Consider the following 15,974-nt stretch of genomic DNA (forward strand, 5'->3'; position numbering starts at 1 on the left):
TTGTTGCGTCCCAATGCCAATCTCCATACCGATGAAAAAATCGAGGCTGATTGTGGGAGTTTCAGGGCCACGAGCGGAATAAAATTTATATTTTCGTAATCAGTGCAGAGTCAGCTTTCGATTGATACCCGTTTTACCAAATTTAATGCTCGGCAAGCCGGTCAAAAATGACCGTCAAATTGCCTGTAGCCAAATGGAAATTGTGACGTGATACAATTTCACTGAGGCGTGAGATTTGCTTGAGTCGACACCATATAGGACACTAGGCTTGGACCATAGTATGCTTGCCCTGGAACTCCCACAATCAGCCTCGAATTTTCATTGTCATGGAGATTGGCATTTGGACGCAACAATGCTGTCTGGCGAAACGAGAGAGTAGCTCAAGAGAAAAAGAGCCAGACAGCATTGTTGCGTCCCAATGCCAATCTCCATACCAATGAAAAATTCGAGGCTGATTGTGGGAGTTTCAGGGCCACGAGCGGAATAAAATTTATATTTTCGTAATCAGTGCAGAGTCAGCTTTCGATTGATACCCGTTTTACCAAATTTAATGCTCGGCAAGCCGGTCAAAAATGACCGTCAAATCGCCTGTAGCCAAATGGAAATTGTGACGTGATACAATTTCACTGAGGCGTGAGATTTGCTTGAGTCGACACCATATAGGACACTATGATGTGGGCACAGCGAGATTGAACGGCTGACTGCATTTTGTTAACGTCATACTTTTCATTTGTCCAAAGGCAATTTTACGACCATTTTTGACCCGCTTGCCGAGCGCTAAATTTGATAAAACGGGTAACAATGGAAAGCTGCCGCTGTAGTGATTACTAAAATATAAATTGTATTCTGCTCATGGATCTGGAACCTCCAAAATCAACCACGATTTTGCATTGTGATCGAGTTGAACATTGTGACGCAACAAACTGTCTGGCTATTCTGAGCTGCAGTCTCGTTTTGCCAGAAAGTGTCTTGTTGCGTCAATGTTCACAAGCTAACACTCCCAGGACTCGTCCATGTGAGTTGGTAATATTAAAGCCACCTGAAGTGACAAAAGTCCTCCGAAAACATCTCGATAGACTGAAGGAGATGGGATGGTCGGGCAACAAAATAGAATGTGTTGAGAGACAACACAGGAAACTCCTGGAAAAGTGTTGGGAAGAAAATTCTTTCCGCGATGAGATCGATGGCACTAGCGAAGTGATTTCTTTTCATGATGCTTGGAAGCCGGTTCGGCTCTTCGAAAATTTTGAAGCTCTGAAAACCTTTTTGGAGGACTGGCTACATTCTTTCCCTGAACGGCTACTGTTGAAGCCGATATTTCCCAGATTCGATCTGAGTTTGGAAGCACTGTTACAGTGCAAACAATATAAGTCTATTCAACAGCTATAGCAATCAGGTGTTGAGCGTGTTTGTTAGGCTTCTCTTTCTTTTTGCCTATTGGCGCCGATTCCGAGATGATACAGCAAATTTTGTGGTTTCGTTTGATATTATTAACCTATAAAATCGCTAGGTTTTTTCTTCTTCTTATTGTTTGCTGGCACTGATTATAAGTGGATGCTGCACATTTTGTGGTTTCTTTTGATAAACTGACCCAAATAAAGCGTTTCTATGACTAATTTGAGTCTGAAACTATCTATTTAGCGGACGATGCCATAATTGCCAAAAATAAAAATTGAAAAATGCCAAAAATAAGCTATTTTTGGCAGTTTTGGCATATGCCAAAAATAACACGGCCTGCCAATATCCCTCGAAACGTCACTCTCTAACATCAAATACTTTCAAAAATAGAAATCAACCCAAATTGTAAAGTATGCAACCTTTTTCTGGCAAGTCCATTGGTCCGCCAAATATTTTTTGAAATTTTACCGGTCCGCGAGGTGACAAAATATGAAAACCATGACCTCACTAAAGGCCGTATCGCATCTAGGTCGTCAAAGCATCTCGATGGTTCAGGCAAGATGACCTGTTCGCGACCATCTCACCAATTTCGGATTTTTACTTACCTTCTTAATCGTTTTTATATCACTGGAAGCTGCATTATTAATGAGTATGGCAATGCCTTCATATTTTGCAACCGATTCCTTCATGCCTTTATGTCAGGGGTGTTGGACCTTTCCGCTATTTACAACTACATTTCGAGTAAATATATAACATACGGACGCATTGCAGCGGGCAGTCGTAATGGCCCACTTGGACGCCAAATATCCATGTTAAATGGGTTACCAGGTGACTTTCGCACCGTGGACAGCCCATATGTCGTTCTGTGTGATCACTATTTTCTTGTGAAATACCGTGCGCATATAAGTTCATAATTATATGAGCAAATGGTTCATGTGTGCTCGCCAGGAGCATGGACAGTTTCTCAACTTATTGAATGAATTTCGTCGATAATATTGGTAGTTGCATATATTACTATAATATATTTATTTTTTGACAGCCCACATGATCGGAATTACCGGTAGATCTGTTGGAGGGGGTGTCTTGAAATATTTTTACACAACATTAATGATGATCCTTTTTAAAAGAACTGGAACTCTGCACGAGTAATTTGAAGATTGAGTGGCAGTCAAGCCTGCTTGTGAGTCTGATGACGGCGGCGATACATCAAGATTCATCGAATTCTACTTTGATGATGCAACATTGGAGTCATATTATGACCAACATGCAGGCCGCTTTGAAATTGTCAAGTTTTGGTCATCTCCGTAAGTCAAAAGACTATTTCTCTTTTTACGCTGATCGCATTGACATTTGGTATTTCTTTCAATAACATCATCTATAGTGCTGCCAGTAAGCGACTTTTTGGTACGTATGGTACAAAGAAAAGGGCAGCCTTGTCCTCTTCTACCCTGGAATCAATAGTTACATTGAACGATTCACGGATACTAACCGCTTGTCAACTCCAAGATGGCAGCTGGCCAATGTTGTTGTTCCTGGTGTTTCGACTGCATTTGTCAATAAACTCCAGCCCGATAACAATATTTATGACAATTCCGTATTCATCAATCTAAAACATGAACCACTTCTGGGATTTTCAAGACTCTACTTATGCGGAACAGATCACGGGGAGAATATAACTATCTAAGCCTCAAAAAGTTCGGTAGGAAACGTCGACCCGGTGGATTAGCAGTTGCTGCAACAGAGTGGAACTTACCACTACGCTCTCTCGCCACGCTAGTTAGTCAATGATTAACTTGGTAGAATACAACTCACGGGTATACAACGGATAGACACTGTATTATAACTAGCTAGAGTGAGCGACAGTCGTACGCCTGCAACGCCATAGAGAGGATGGGGAAATTCGAAAATAAAGTAGTGATTGTTACTGGTAAGATACATAGCCTATCTGTTTCACTATGGCTTCAGGATCCGTCTTTCTGTATCTTATTCGAAGCATTTCAGAAACATTGTATAATGATGTGTGTGTCAAGTGTCGGTGAACCTACATTGTGGGTTCCCGTAGACATGGATCAAATAAATAAGGTCATCGCTTTCAATCAGCCGTATGATCATTGCCAGTTGAGACAAATTATTATTGGTCTCCGTATCGCCCGTTCAACTATTGTAAACCACGATGAACACCTTTAAGTCAAATCTTATATGTATGGACTCGACAATTATATGCTTTGTAGATTCATACGACATTGCCATTACAAACAAGAACAAATCAAATGAAACAGGATGATATGGCAACTTTTCCTCTTATTGTATATATAATGTTTTTCATTTCCAACGGCTGTCTTCTCCGATATTATAACAATCATCTGCATTTCTTGAAAGGTGCTTCTAGTGGAATAGGGGAGGCGACGGCTATCGACTTTGCTAAAGAAGGCGCAAAACTTTTTATAACCGGTAGAAACAAGGAACGACTAGGCAATGCAGCCAAGAAGTGTAAAGCCGCGGGAGCTGAAGTATGGATTTGAGTTCGATGTCCAGAGGTGGTCAAAGTAGTCAAGAAAGCTACTCAAGTAAAAGTAGAGGTAGCGACGAAAAATTCTACTCAAGTACGAGTAGAAGTACTTCTTTCATAAGCAACCTAAAACTACTTGCAGTAGAAGTAGAATTGACTGACTTTAAATCTACTCAAGTAAGTAAGTAGTTGTGAAAACGATCGTAATTCGTTCGCATGGACTGCCAAAAGCTGCAAATTGCGCTATGCGGAAGATGTAGAGAGCTTGATTCATATTGATGCAACCCAGGGGGTGTCAATTTGTGACAGAATAAGCAGTCGTCCACATCATGAGATGTAAATGATAGTATTGATATGGAAATGCGATACTTATCCTTTGTTTACTCGAACACCCGGTTTTAGAGAAAATCATGGCATGGCGCCCTCCCCAAATTATATGGTCCCTAGTTCAGTCGAAGAGCAATACGGAGAAGTTGCGTCGGATACGGCTTTAACACTTTCTGTGACTAGTGTACTGTGCACGTACTAGTATAAAAATATGGCAGATCGTAAAAATACCATATAGTGTATAGCTTTATTTTCGGAAAATATAGGACATTACTAGAATTGCCTTACTTCAACATGTATGTTCTTCAGATAAAAGAACAGAAACTATAATTAGAACTCAACGTATTATTATTATTATTATATTCTTTGTTCACAGTAATAAACTGGTCAATACACACATAATCCGGGGAGCAACCTGCACCCAAAGGAAAATGGATTGGAGTAAATTTTTAAAATTTCAGTAATGCAGTCAAATTGTTATTCCTATGCAATACATGGAGAAGTCAATTACAGAATTGCAGTAGATGAAGAATTGGCAAGGATTACAAAGCAGAGGTAGAGATGATTGAAAATGAAGAATCGAAATTATTATTATTATTATTATTATTACAAATATAAGTGGTGCTTTTCGCCATTTATGGCCTTGTGCGCCACGGTCGTCAGAGAATTCAAATCAAGAAGTAACGTATAATACTCGCAATTGAAAGAAAAATACAAATACTACTTCTAAAAAGCGGGAAATATATTTCATGTCTTTGGTACTGAACGCTTCAACGGTGGTCTGCTAAAACAAGTCCAACGTTAGAAAAAGGTAAAGTCCACTTTTCCAGATTAGTACACGTCATGGGCTGCTAGGTATAATAGGTAATTGCTAGATTGCGAAATGATAGTTTCCAACATTATGGGGGGGGGGGCATACTTACTGTGACGAAATCTTTGATAAAGGCAACAATGCGGTGTGAACGGAGTCACGCAACCCGGTATCTAAATTATATTCAGCGAAACTTTCGTTGGAACATATTTGTAACTCCTTATCTACTGTGCGCGAAGCGCTACGAAAACTGTTGGTAATACATGACTTTCAAGAAAATTAAATGTTGGTACTACGTGAAAACAGTCCCGAAATTCCTTAGGCTATCTTTCTTATTGGGGAATTAAACTACTTCTACTTGACAATCTGAAAATAACGAAAAGTAAGTGAGTAGTTCACAAAATATTACGAAGTAGAAGTAGCTAAAAAAGATCTACTTGAGTAAGTACCAAAAGTAGAGGAAAACTACTTGAGTACTTCTAAAAAGTAGACGTACTTCGTTACTGACCTCCTCTGGATGTAGCCCATGTGCTTATTAAAGAAAAACTGGATCGTCTAACTCATCGTACTTGCATAGGTTCATGAATTCATTGGAGAGCTCGCCGAATTCCAGAACCTAGAGACGCTGATCAAGGAATCGGTTGCGAAATTTGGACGCATTGACATACTTATTAATAACGCCGGTGTCGCTGATTTGAAACCGATTGAGAACGTGAGATATTCGCATGTAAAATATACTAGCTAGAAATATGCAGAGATGGTCGACGTAGCCATAGTAACGTCGGAAAATTGTATCATCTTGCAATTTAAATAGTGTGTTGGCAGTTGGCCTGAGAACAGGTTCATCCTGTGGCCAGTAACGCAGGGGTTAGCAAATTTTCGTGTGCAGCGTGACAAATGTAAATATGCCCATAGCAGCAACTCACATGTCTAATGTGTTTGTATATTTGATTTGCACAGGCAACTATATCTTGGGACTTGCTTGTGGAATACATCATGATAATGACCCTTCCGTAAGTCAGTTAGGAATAATATTCATGTCCAAAAACATTTGTTCACACAGATAAAATCGATCCTACCAGAGAGCAAATCGATTTTCAACCATTGGGACAACGAAATCGATCTCGCAAAGATTCCCAGCATGTCAAATGCTTGTCACAACATGCATAGTTCAAAAATCTTTTGGATGTCAATATCTCGGTATTTGATTATTCTATTCATATTTGAAAAACGAATATTTTCGTTTTTCGGGTGGCAGTTGAACCGCAGACTCGGGTGCCGAGGGGGTTGGATTAATCAGCTCGCTAACCATCTACGCCTGTCCTCCTCCCCTCGCACATATTGTGCTATAAGTAACTCCAGATCGCATTCTGTCGCTGTGTATGCCGTATCCGCCTCAAGTAGCATATAAATCGCTAACAAAATCGTGGCTGATATATTCGAGAAAGGGAAGCGTCTCGATTTTCTATATTGAAAATGAATGTTTCACATTTTTTGAGGAAGTGGTTATAAAGTTATAATAGATCATATTCCATGACAAAAGTTACACGCATGCTAACGGTTGCTGCTTGCTGACCCTTGCCGTTGCCTATAATTTTGAAGAAACCTTGTACTCTTAGCATAATAAGATCTACTTTTCGCACAGGTAGATGTCGACACATATGAAAAATTATTCCATGCAAACTTGAGAGCACCTGTATTTTTGAGCAAATACGCACTGCCTTATCTGAAGATATCGAAAGGTTTGTGGAAAGAGTTGTCCAATACCAACATTTACTCAATCAAATCACATCACATGATCGTTAGGATTGTGCAGAATTGATCGACGTTCAACAAAAATCGTGTATCCAAGTCCATTTTCTATGCCTTATACCTTAGAGCAGTGGTTATCAACCTTTTTGTCATCGCGGACCCCTTTTAGACAGTGTCACTTATTCCCGCGGACACCCTCAAGTTTCAAATCAAATTTAGGTCAATTATCATGTAACCGTCATCTGTCTTGTGCAAATAATGTCTATAGCAGTGATTCCCAAACTGTGTGCTGCGGCACACCAGTGTGCCGTCACAGATTCTCAGATGTACAGAGCGCCTTTCTCGGATTTTGAAAAAAAGAAGCTTTAAAATATTGAAGATAAGGTGTGCAGACAAGCAGATGTGACTTAAAAGCGGTCTAAATTCTTCAGCAGGCATAAGTGACCATGTATAATATGATACCAATAATGGCATTGCCGATGAATAGGGTAAATGTCCACATCATAACTGTGTCTGGATATGTCTGGATAAAATTCTTTATTTTTATTTTTTTATTCTTATTTTTTAAATCAACTCATAAACTGGAAATCGTGCCGCAGAGCATGAGCACGTTGTCTGGAATTCAACTTGCACTTCAACAATACTTCTCAAGTTTGGATATAATAATAGGTGGGTGGTCAATCCATTTGGAAGAATCGTTTTGCAGAAGAACAGCCCATTGATTTGCGTAACGCCCCATTTTTTGAAACGCTGTTTTCACGAAAAGTTTTCGATGTCTCCTTGCAAACCCTACTTCACGATAAGTGCAATCACAATTATATAGACATTTGCATGTATTTTTTTTCGTTTGGTCTGAAATTTTAAGCCGTAATCGAGAGAGACTGCTTGAAAAACGACGCAATGCGGGTATGTTTGTCAAGATTAAACAACGCGAATATATGTTTGTATAAAAAAAGCATAGGCCTAGTCATCGAGTCAACACGTGAATAGACTTTTTAAGCGTTATAAAACTTTACTAGTGTGCCGCAAGTCATAAAAGTTTGGGAACCACTGATGTATAGGCTAGTGATAAACAGCAACAAAATTACTTTTTGTGGAAATAACGCCATATTTTGTAAAAATTCCGCGTCAATACGCAGTCTTGTCTTGAAAATCCGCGCGTTCGATTTGATGTGAATGTAAACAATTGCCGAAAATCTATTTCCATTAAGATAAGTGGTGGCGAATCTAATATTAAAGCGAAACGCTTTCGACGACACCTTTTTGTATGATCGCAACATATATATCACCAAAATTGAGAAACAGATTTTTAATGAACGTTAAGCCCAGTCATTTCCATGCAGCAGCTCACCTTGAATTTATTCTGGGGTAGTGGTTGTGGTTATAATATATTAGCTTACAGATAATAATGTATACCTTGACGAGGTTTCAATCCCGTTACTGGGCCAGATAAGGGGAAAAACCTCAGGAATTTCTATTTCAAACTACTGTTCACCAATTTGCTGAGACTGACGACTTCAAATCCAAGATGATTTGCAAACCATTCGAAGTCACCCTGATTGACTTTTACTACTGCTACTTGTTTATTTTTTCCACAAACTCCATCAAAACACCCATCGACGACAATATGTTTGTTAGGATTGTTCAAAATTGACCGACTTTCAAAAACCCATGGTTTCCAGTCCGTTTCGCATGCCTTATGCCTCAAAAACATATTCTAGCTACTTTTTTTAGTAATTCATCCCTTGCATCTGTGTGCAATCTGTGCATGTTGAGCTGGAAGAAAATCGGCTGAAAATAAGGGATTCCCCTAAATTTTGAGTGCCTCGATTTTACTTAGCCTACTAAAATGCCATATATATCAGGTTTTAAGCAGCAGTTGTGGTTTGAGGTGATGCAAAACCTCACTGTAGATATTTTTCCGAGTTCAGGACACCATTTTCATATTGCACACTGTGTTAGGAATCCTCAAACTTTCCTAAAACAGCGCCTTGAAAAAAAGCCCAGAAGAGAGAGAGCCGAACTCTAGAAAGATGGCAGCAAAAGACCAAGTTGAAAGAGCAATAGCAAAATACATCTGACATTACTGAACTTAATGTACTGGGCGCAAATGACCTTATAGGCGATAAGCGCCAGTGTTGTGTGAATAAAACAAAACCATGTAAAAGAATACAACTGTAAATGCACCATCCATTCGTCCAGCGACATTGTAAATATCTTATTGTTCAATAAAACCTAAGAACATAACTGGGAAATGGATAAGGAAGCGAAACATCATAACAAAGAAAAGGAGTAATTTGACAAAAATCCAATGCCAATCAGATTGATGCATTGATTTTTCGAAATTTTGAACTCTTTGCCGAAGAAATTACACGGCTGGTAAGAGGCAGGCTTGCTGTTTTCTGTCGTCTGGTATGTACAATGTTCAATGTACATAGCGTGGTCGGTCATCGATGCCCTGTTGTATCGTTAAACTCTTGACCACTATTCAAGAATTCCCGAGCACTCATGAAACGCGGATCACTATGCCATTCTGACACTGGAAGACTCGACCTGATGGTGTTCCACAGATATAGCATCAATATGAACCACGATTCTGTCCCAACCAAATACGCAAGCAAAAACATGGCATATGTCTCTGTCATTTAATAGGTTTACAGGAGCTTTCAGAGTCACAAATGTAGATGAATGATCGGATCAGATAGAATTCCATGCTATAGGGCAGTGGTCGGGAACCTATGGCTCGCGAGCCATATATGGCTCTTTTGGGTATAAGATATGACTCTTTAACAAATTTTTAATTTTGTAATAAATTTATCAATATTGCAGCAACTTGTCAGTAAATTTACATAACGGCCCGAATAATTATTTTCGTGGTAGCCTAAACATGCCTTTGAGAGGTCAATACAGTGGGGAATCCGGGGTTAGGGTCTTGTATTCCCTTTTAAAAATCCTCAAAATTTTAAGTTGCTGTAGCCCCTGTAACTATAACATCACTCGCGATCTACCCGACATCGCGCGCCTCGAAATTTTGGATTGCCCTATACCTTGATTGATCATAGAAAATAGAAGACATGGCGACGCTTGCATGACAATGCAGTTATCAAATACACATTTTTCCTGGTCTACGCCGAGGAATGAACTGCCTTGAAAGTGACATTCACAATTAGAAATTCAAATTAAAAACAACGCCATAGCTATCCATGTTCTTGGTTGGTAAGTAGCCTACCTTTCCAGTACCGCCGTTAAAATATAGGTGGGTAGCGCAACGTTTTGTTAGTCAAATACTGGAGAAGTCGATCAATATTTAAAGATTCGGAATCAGTGCGACAATTGCATTCGATTTATATCAGTGATTAAAATTTGAAGCTACTTACGATGAGTTGCGCTATCACAGACGAGGCTTGGCCCGTCTGTGCCTCACATGTCCCTTAACTCTCCTTTCGCGCTTTATTTTCGCACATTAAATTTGAAAATTGCTGGATTTTTGAAGCAAAAAAGTTCAAAATCTAGTTATTCCTATACGTCGATAGAAAATACCAATAATCATGGAAGGTTTCAATGTATGTACTGCTGTATAGTGACCATGTTTGGCTCCACCTGCGCATGTGAGCAGAGAAAATATGCTGCACACTATGAATTCCGTGTAATAGTGCTACCAATATGTCATAAATTTTCAATTGTGACGTAACAGTTGATTGACATTTATGGCTCTTTGAGAGTCACATTTGAAAATATTGGGTCAATATGGCTCTTCGGTCAAAAAAAGCTCCCGCCCACTGCTATAGGGGGTGTCAGCTGCATGTGAATAAGCTATAGATGTGTTCTAGCTGTAAGTTCACCTTCGTTACTTCATGCTGCTGCAGGACGTCTTCTAGTTATGTTCAGTTTTAATCATGTTGTCTGATTCTAACCTTCAACACTTTATCTTTGCCGCCAATTGTTCCTAATCTGAGATTTCCCTAATCAGGATAGGACCATTAGGAGGTTATGTCTTATAGTTAGGGCAAGTTTTTGCAGCTTTTGCAACCTTTTTCACAGCTTCCGTCAGCTTCCTAGATACTCAGAATCTATGTACTATGATGTTTTAAGCTGTTTGGAGGGATTTTATAGTGTACCTTTTTGCAACTTTTCACTATTTTTCATTCCAATTTTTACAAATACTTTGATCGAATATTGCATACAAATGTAAAGGAGTGATTAAGAGGATGCTATAAACTATTTCTAGTATGCTTCTATTGTCTTTGATTTGTTTAACAAAGAGCTATATGATGGGTTAGCTGCATCTCACTGTTATCTGTTATCTGTTATCTCACAATGGCTTGCAAGCAAGAAGTTCAACTAGCCCTGCCAAGCACGACCGTGCCCGAACAATATGAAAATAAATTGCTTTATTGATTTCGTCGTTTAAATTTGAAATAGTTCCCCATTTCACGAACGCCCAGGCGAGACCGCCAGAAATTACATTTTCACTGGCTCACCTTTTTCAAGCTATCGATTTTGTTAAAGTCGCCAAGAGTGAGTTTTTCTGTAATGCCTTGGGTCAAGTTTGCAGACCTAGGAGGTTTGGGATATGTTTGGGATGTGCGTATTTTTCTTGCTGTGTGCCGGGAAAAATGTAATTTTTGGCGGTTTCGTCGGACCGTTGAATGACGAAGTAACAAATTTGACAGCCCTGCAGGAGCTAGGGTTACAACGGAACCTTTAGAGTATCTCATACCCTAATAATTCAACAAAAATTATGAATTCAACTATTTACTGTAACTTTTGTTAAAATTAAATTCAACTTTCTCGCGATTTTAGTGAGACAAAAACTTGCCCAACTTCTAGTTCTTTAATCGTCTCAAATGAGCATTTGTGCATCAGATTTCGAAATACCTTCAGGGTTCCCTTTGCTATATCCTATAGCTTACGCAGTGCAGCTACAAAGTCACTTTGTGATGTTGCCGCATATACTGGGTCTGGGACAGTTGAAGCAAACAGACTTTTTGCAGATGATAAAGAAATTTGAATGCATAGCATTTTACCATGATCGGGGGTCCCAGATTAGAAACGATTGGTGCCAAAGATGAAGAATTGTGAATTAAACTCGGGCTATAAGAAAGACTGAGCTGCTAGAGGTGCACCGCAGCAGCAAGTGGCCAAGTAACCATACAGAGAACTCTTCTATATCTGAACAAGCAGCTGGTTCTCCCCATAGCAGTGAGTTTGAAGTTGCACAATATTTATCCGACCATCCATCTAAATTTATTACTCTGAAAGCCACTGTAAACCAAATGAACGACGGAGAATAATGCCAAGTTTTTGATCGTTGATTTTCTTAGGACAGCTTCTTCGTTCACACTGATGGTATGGTGGTAATACACCATTGGACGAGTCTTCCAGTTTCAAAATGGCATATCTATACGCATTTAATGAGTGTTCCGAGATTCGTGAATAATGATGAAGTACTTAAAGATTCGGCAGACTGTTTGATATGTTTGATAAAATTTAATCCGACCACGCTATATACATTGAACTGGGTTGCATTTAAAACAAACTGTGTTTTAAAACACTTTGTTTAAATCATGTTTTAAACAGTGTTTTAAAAGAAGGCCCTTAAAAAATGTGTTTTTAAGCTGTATTATTATGCCAAAATTGTGTCAATACTTTACAAAAAAGATGTTTTATGAGCATACGGACAATTACCACCCGATGTAGCCGACGTATATCAGTACGGGTGGTTGAAAGATGGAACCCTCAAAATAGTCGGTTCAACAGCTATAGTACATGTATTTCTTCAAAGGAGCTATTTTCACCATGTATTTTCAATTGTCAATGTCAATCCACTATGACGTCACAATTGAATATTCGTGACGTCATGGTTAAAAAAAACATAAAAAAGCAATAAAAAACATGTTTAAAATTAGGGCCTTGTTTTAAACAGGTTTGTTTCAAATTGATTTTTGTTTTAAATGTAACCCGAGATTGAACATTGTAAATACCAGACTTTGAAAAACAGCAAGCCTGGGTCTTTTGTCTTATAAGCCGTGGAAGATACCCGGCAAAGAGTTCAAAATTTCGAAAAATCAACCCATCAATCCGATTGGTATTAAATTTTTGTCAAATTAATCCATTTCCTTGTTATGCTGTTTCGCTTCGCTATCCATTTCCCAGTTAAGTTCTTACGTTTCATTGAATAATAAGATATTTACAATGTTGCTGGGCATTTACAGTTGTATTCTTTTACATGGTGAATCGTGCAAAATGATGCTCAGTTTTAGGTAAGTTTGAGAATTTCCAAGGCAGCGTGCAATATGAAAATGGAGTCCTGAATTCGGAAAAATATCTACAGTGAGGTTTTGCATCACCTCAAACCACAACAGCTGCTTAAAACCTGATATATATGGCATTTTAGTAGGTCAAGTAAAATCGCGCCACTCAAAATTTAGGGGAATCCCTCATTTTCAGCCGATTTTCTTCCAGCTCAACATGCACAGATTGCACACAGATGCAAGGGATGAATTACTAAAAAAAGTAGCTAGAATATGTTTTTGAGGCATAAGGCATGCGAAACGAACTGGAAACCATGAGTTTTTGAAAGTCGGTCAATTCTGAACAACCCTAATTTTTGTATCAGTAGGCTTTCGGGACTTTGACAATTAAACTACGTTTGCGCAGTAGGATGTTTCATCCCAGACGGCCATGCTCTTAATGTTAGTCCTGAAGTTTTAGCTGGTATGAAACGAATCTGCATCGTGATTTCCCTATAAATAAAAATTGCAAATCAGGTTATCAATTATTTTTCAAATTTAGAGGCTTCGTGGACCCCTGAAAATGCCTCGCGCGCCCCCGGTCGAGAAATGAGAACCACTGCCTTAGAATGTTTCATAGCTACTCTTTTGTAACTCATCCCTAGCAACTGTATGCATCTTGAGCTGGAAGAATATAGGCTGAAAATAGGGGATTCCCCCATAATTCGAGCGTCACGATCTTACTTAGTCTAATAAATGCAATATATACCAGGGTTTATGCAGCTGTTATTGTTGGGGTTGATACAATGCCTCAATATAAATGATATTATGTTTTCAGGACATCATTTTGATATTGCACACTTCCTAAGAACCATTCAACCATTCAACCATACTTAAGACTGATCATTATTTTGCACGATTCGCCATGTAAAATAATATATCTGTAAATGTAGCCTAAAATCCACTCGCACAGCGACATGGAAAACGTCCAAAAGTTTAATGAAATGTAACAAATCCGACATTAATCAGGTGTACGAATGGGTTGTTTTTCAAACTTTTTGTCTGTGACCTTATTTATACCACAGGATTACCATATTTTGGAGTCTGAAGAGGAGGGCACTTTTATGAAATCTTAAAAGTTAGTTTAGCGAAATAGAAAACAGTTGATTTTGCAATATTTACTTGAAATCTCGTTGTGTTAACTAAAAAAGGTCATCACTCCGGCTCTGCTCACGAATTACCTACCTATAGTTATGTGGTGTTGACTAAAAAAGGTCCTTATCCAGGATTAACTGCCGCATTACCCGTCGTCTATCTGTTAGGCCAAAATCCAACGACTTTCGTGGTCTTTTTGGGCATTTTCGGCTAAAAGGGAGGACAAATTGTCAAAAAGGAGGACATTTGGGCGAAGGGAGGACATTTTGTCAAAAAGGAGGACAAATGGTAACCGCCTTATACGGTCAATTCTGAACAACCTCAATGTTCGTAGACGTAGACGTAGACCAGTGGGAACTTTGCAAAGCATGTAATATGATTTGTTGTTCCTTTGTTTCAAAAAGGTTTTCGGTTTCCGCTACATCATCGTTACTCTGATCTCATGGTTAAATTGTTTTAGGTTGTATCGTCAATGTTTCATCCGTTTCTGGCATCATAGCTTCACCTAACCTTGTGCCGTATAGTATGACCAAATCGGCGCTGGACCATTTCACACGAGGATTTTCTTCGGGTAGGTAAATCGCTATCGTTGGACAACATGCAACTGTACACGGAATTTGTGCTAGCATTTTGGGTTTTGCAGAATGCGCCCCATTTGGAGTCAGAGTGAACAGCATCAAGTAAGAAACTCCATGATAGACGATCAGTTTGGTTAATATCGTATTTAACGTTTACTAATGTAACTATGTCCCATTCGTGGATCGAAGGGGTTACATTTTAGATAGGTCATATACATACTATAGGAGCGGTAATAACGATGGTAATCCGTTGTATAACGAGTCGACCGCTTTTTCAGCCCGGGTTTCGTAGAGACTCGTATTACTGACAGCATGTATACTTCGGACGAATCCAAGAAGAAAGGATTCGAACGCAGCAAAAAGAAACAACCTCTGGGGTTTATAAACTCGCACCAGATTTCGGAGGGGATTATCTTTCTTTGCAGGAGCGAGATGACGACAGGCACAATTCTTTCAATAGATGGCGGCATGATTCTTAGCAGTTAAATGTGTCCGACGGAAAGGCAGGAATTTTGAAAGATGTACTACAAGACCACCTTCCTATTTGTCACTCATGTGCAAATAAAATCAGATTCAGATATTTGTTTGACTTGTCTATCTTAGACGAATTGCAGATGAATTAGTATGAAACATAGAACAAAAGGACTGTAAACCTAATCTCTAACCAGAGCCGATTCAGGTGTCATTACCTAAGTGCAGAAGGTGGGACAGGCCTTCCCCATTAGGGGTGTATTTGGATTAATTCGGATTTTGGTAATAGGCTATTTGCACGACTTTGATCACGTGACTCGTAGCGCATAGCAACCAGAATTTGGTTAGCACGCTACTTGCTCGTGCATCGCGCTCGTGAAATCTTTCCGCAACGTCGTCTTGTTACGGTACTCAACTCTGACCGTGAGTACTTTTTTAATGCGTTTGAAGTAGGACGATTGATTTATGTTGTGATAACACTATTAGATTTTTTCAAGTAGTACTATTCGGCTGTCGTGGCGCCTGATTTTGGATGGAAGATATGACCGAAGCAGCTGGAATCAGAAGGGTCAGGATATCTTGTTTGCTGATTTGGGTGAGGCCATAAACAATGTCGCTGATCACATCGAAAGTGTATTGTGGCCGTTCGGTCGTAGTCCTCGCTATCTAACTGAATGCGGCTAAGTTACTTCAGGTTCGACTGGACCCAGAGACACATTGCAGATTCAGCGGATATATTA

At 39.2% G+C, this 15,974-nt stretch overlaps 1 protein-coding gene across 2 annotated transcripts; it reads left to right on the plus strand.

The window, feature by feature from the left end:
* Positions 1 to 3,176: 3,176 nt before the first annotated feature.
* LOC145452263 (3-oxoacyl-[acyl-carrier-protein] reductase FabG-like) lies at positions 3,177 to 15,343 on the plus strand. 2 transcript variants are annotated; one of them, XM_080330471.1, is made up of 7 exons: positions 3,177 to 3,325; positions 3,778 to 3,908; positions 5,623 to 5,757; positions 6,691 to 6,787; positions 14,646 to 14,756; positions 14,829 to 14,865; positions 15,042 to 15,343. In XM_080330471.1, exons 1-7 carry the CDS (start codon positions 3,289 to 3,291, stop codon positions 15,247 to 15,249), a joined length of 756 nt encoding a protein of 251 aa, XP_080186597.1. In that variant the 5' UTR covers positions 3,177 to 3,288; the 3' UTR covers positions 15,250 to 15,343. The 2 variants fall into 2 exon arrangements, with proteins under 2 accessions (XP_080186597.1, XP_080186598.1); XM_080330472.1 differs by lacking the exon at positions 5,623 to 5,757.
* Positions 15,344 to 15,974: the final 631 nt, after the last annotated feature.

The sequence above is a fragment of the Botryllus schlosseri genome, chromosome 12 (genome assembly GCF_051294905.1).
Source record: "Botryllus schlosseri isolate E-star chromosome 12, Bs_hap1, whole genome shotgun sequence".
In the NCBI taxonomy this organism is placed as follows: Eukaryota; Metazoa; Chordata; class Ascidiacea; order Stolidobranchia; family Styelidae; genus Botryllus; species Botryllus schlosseri.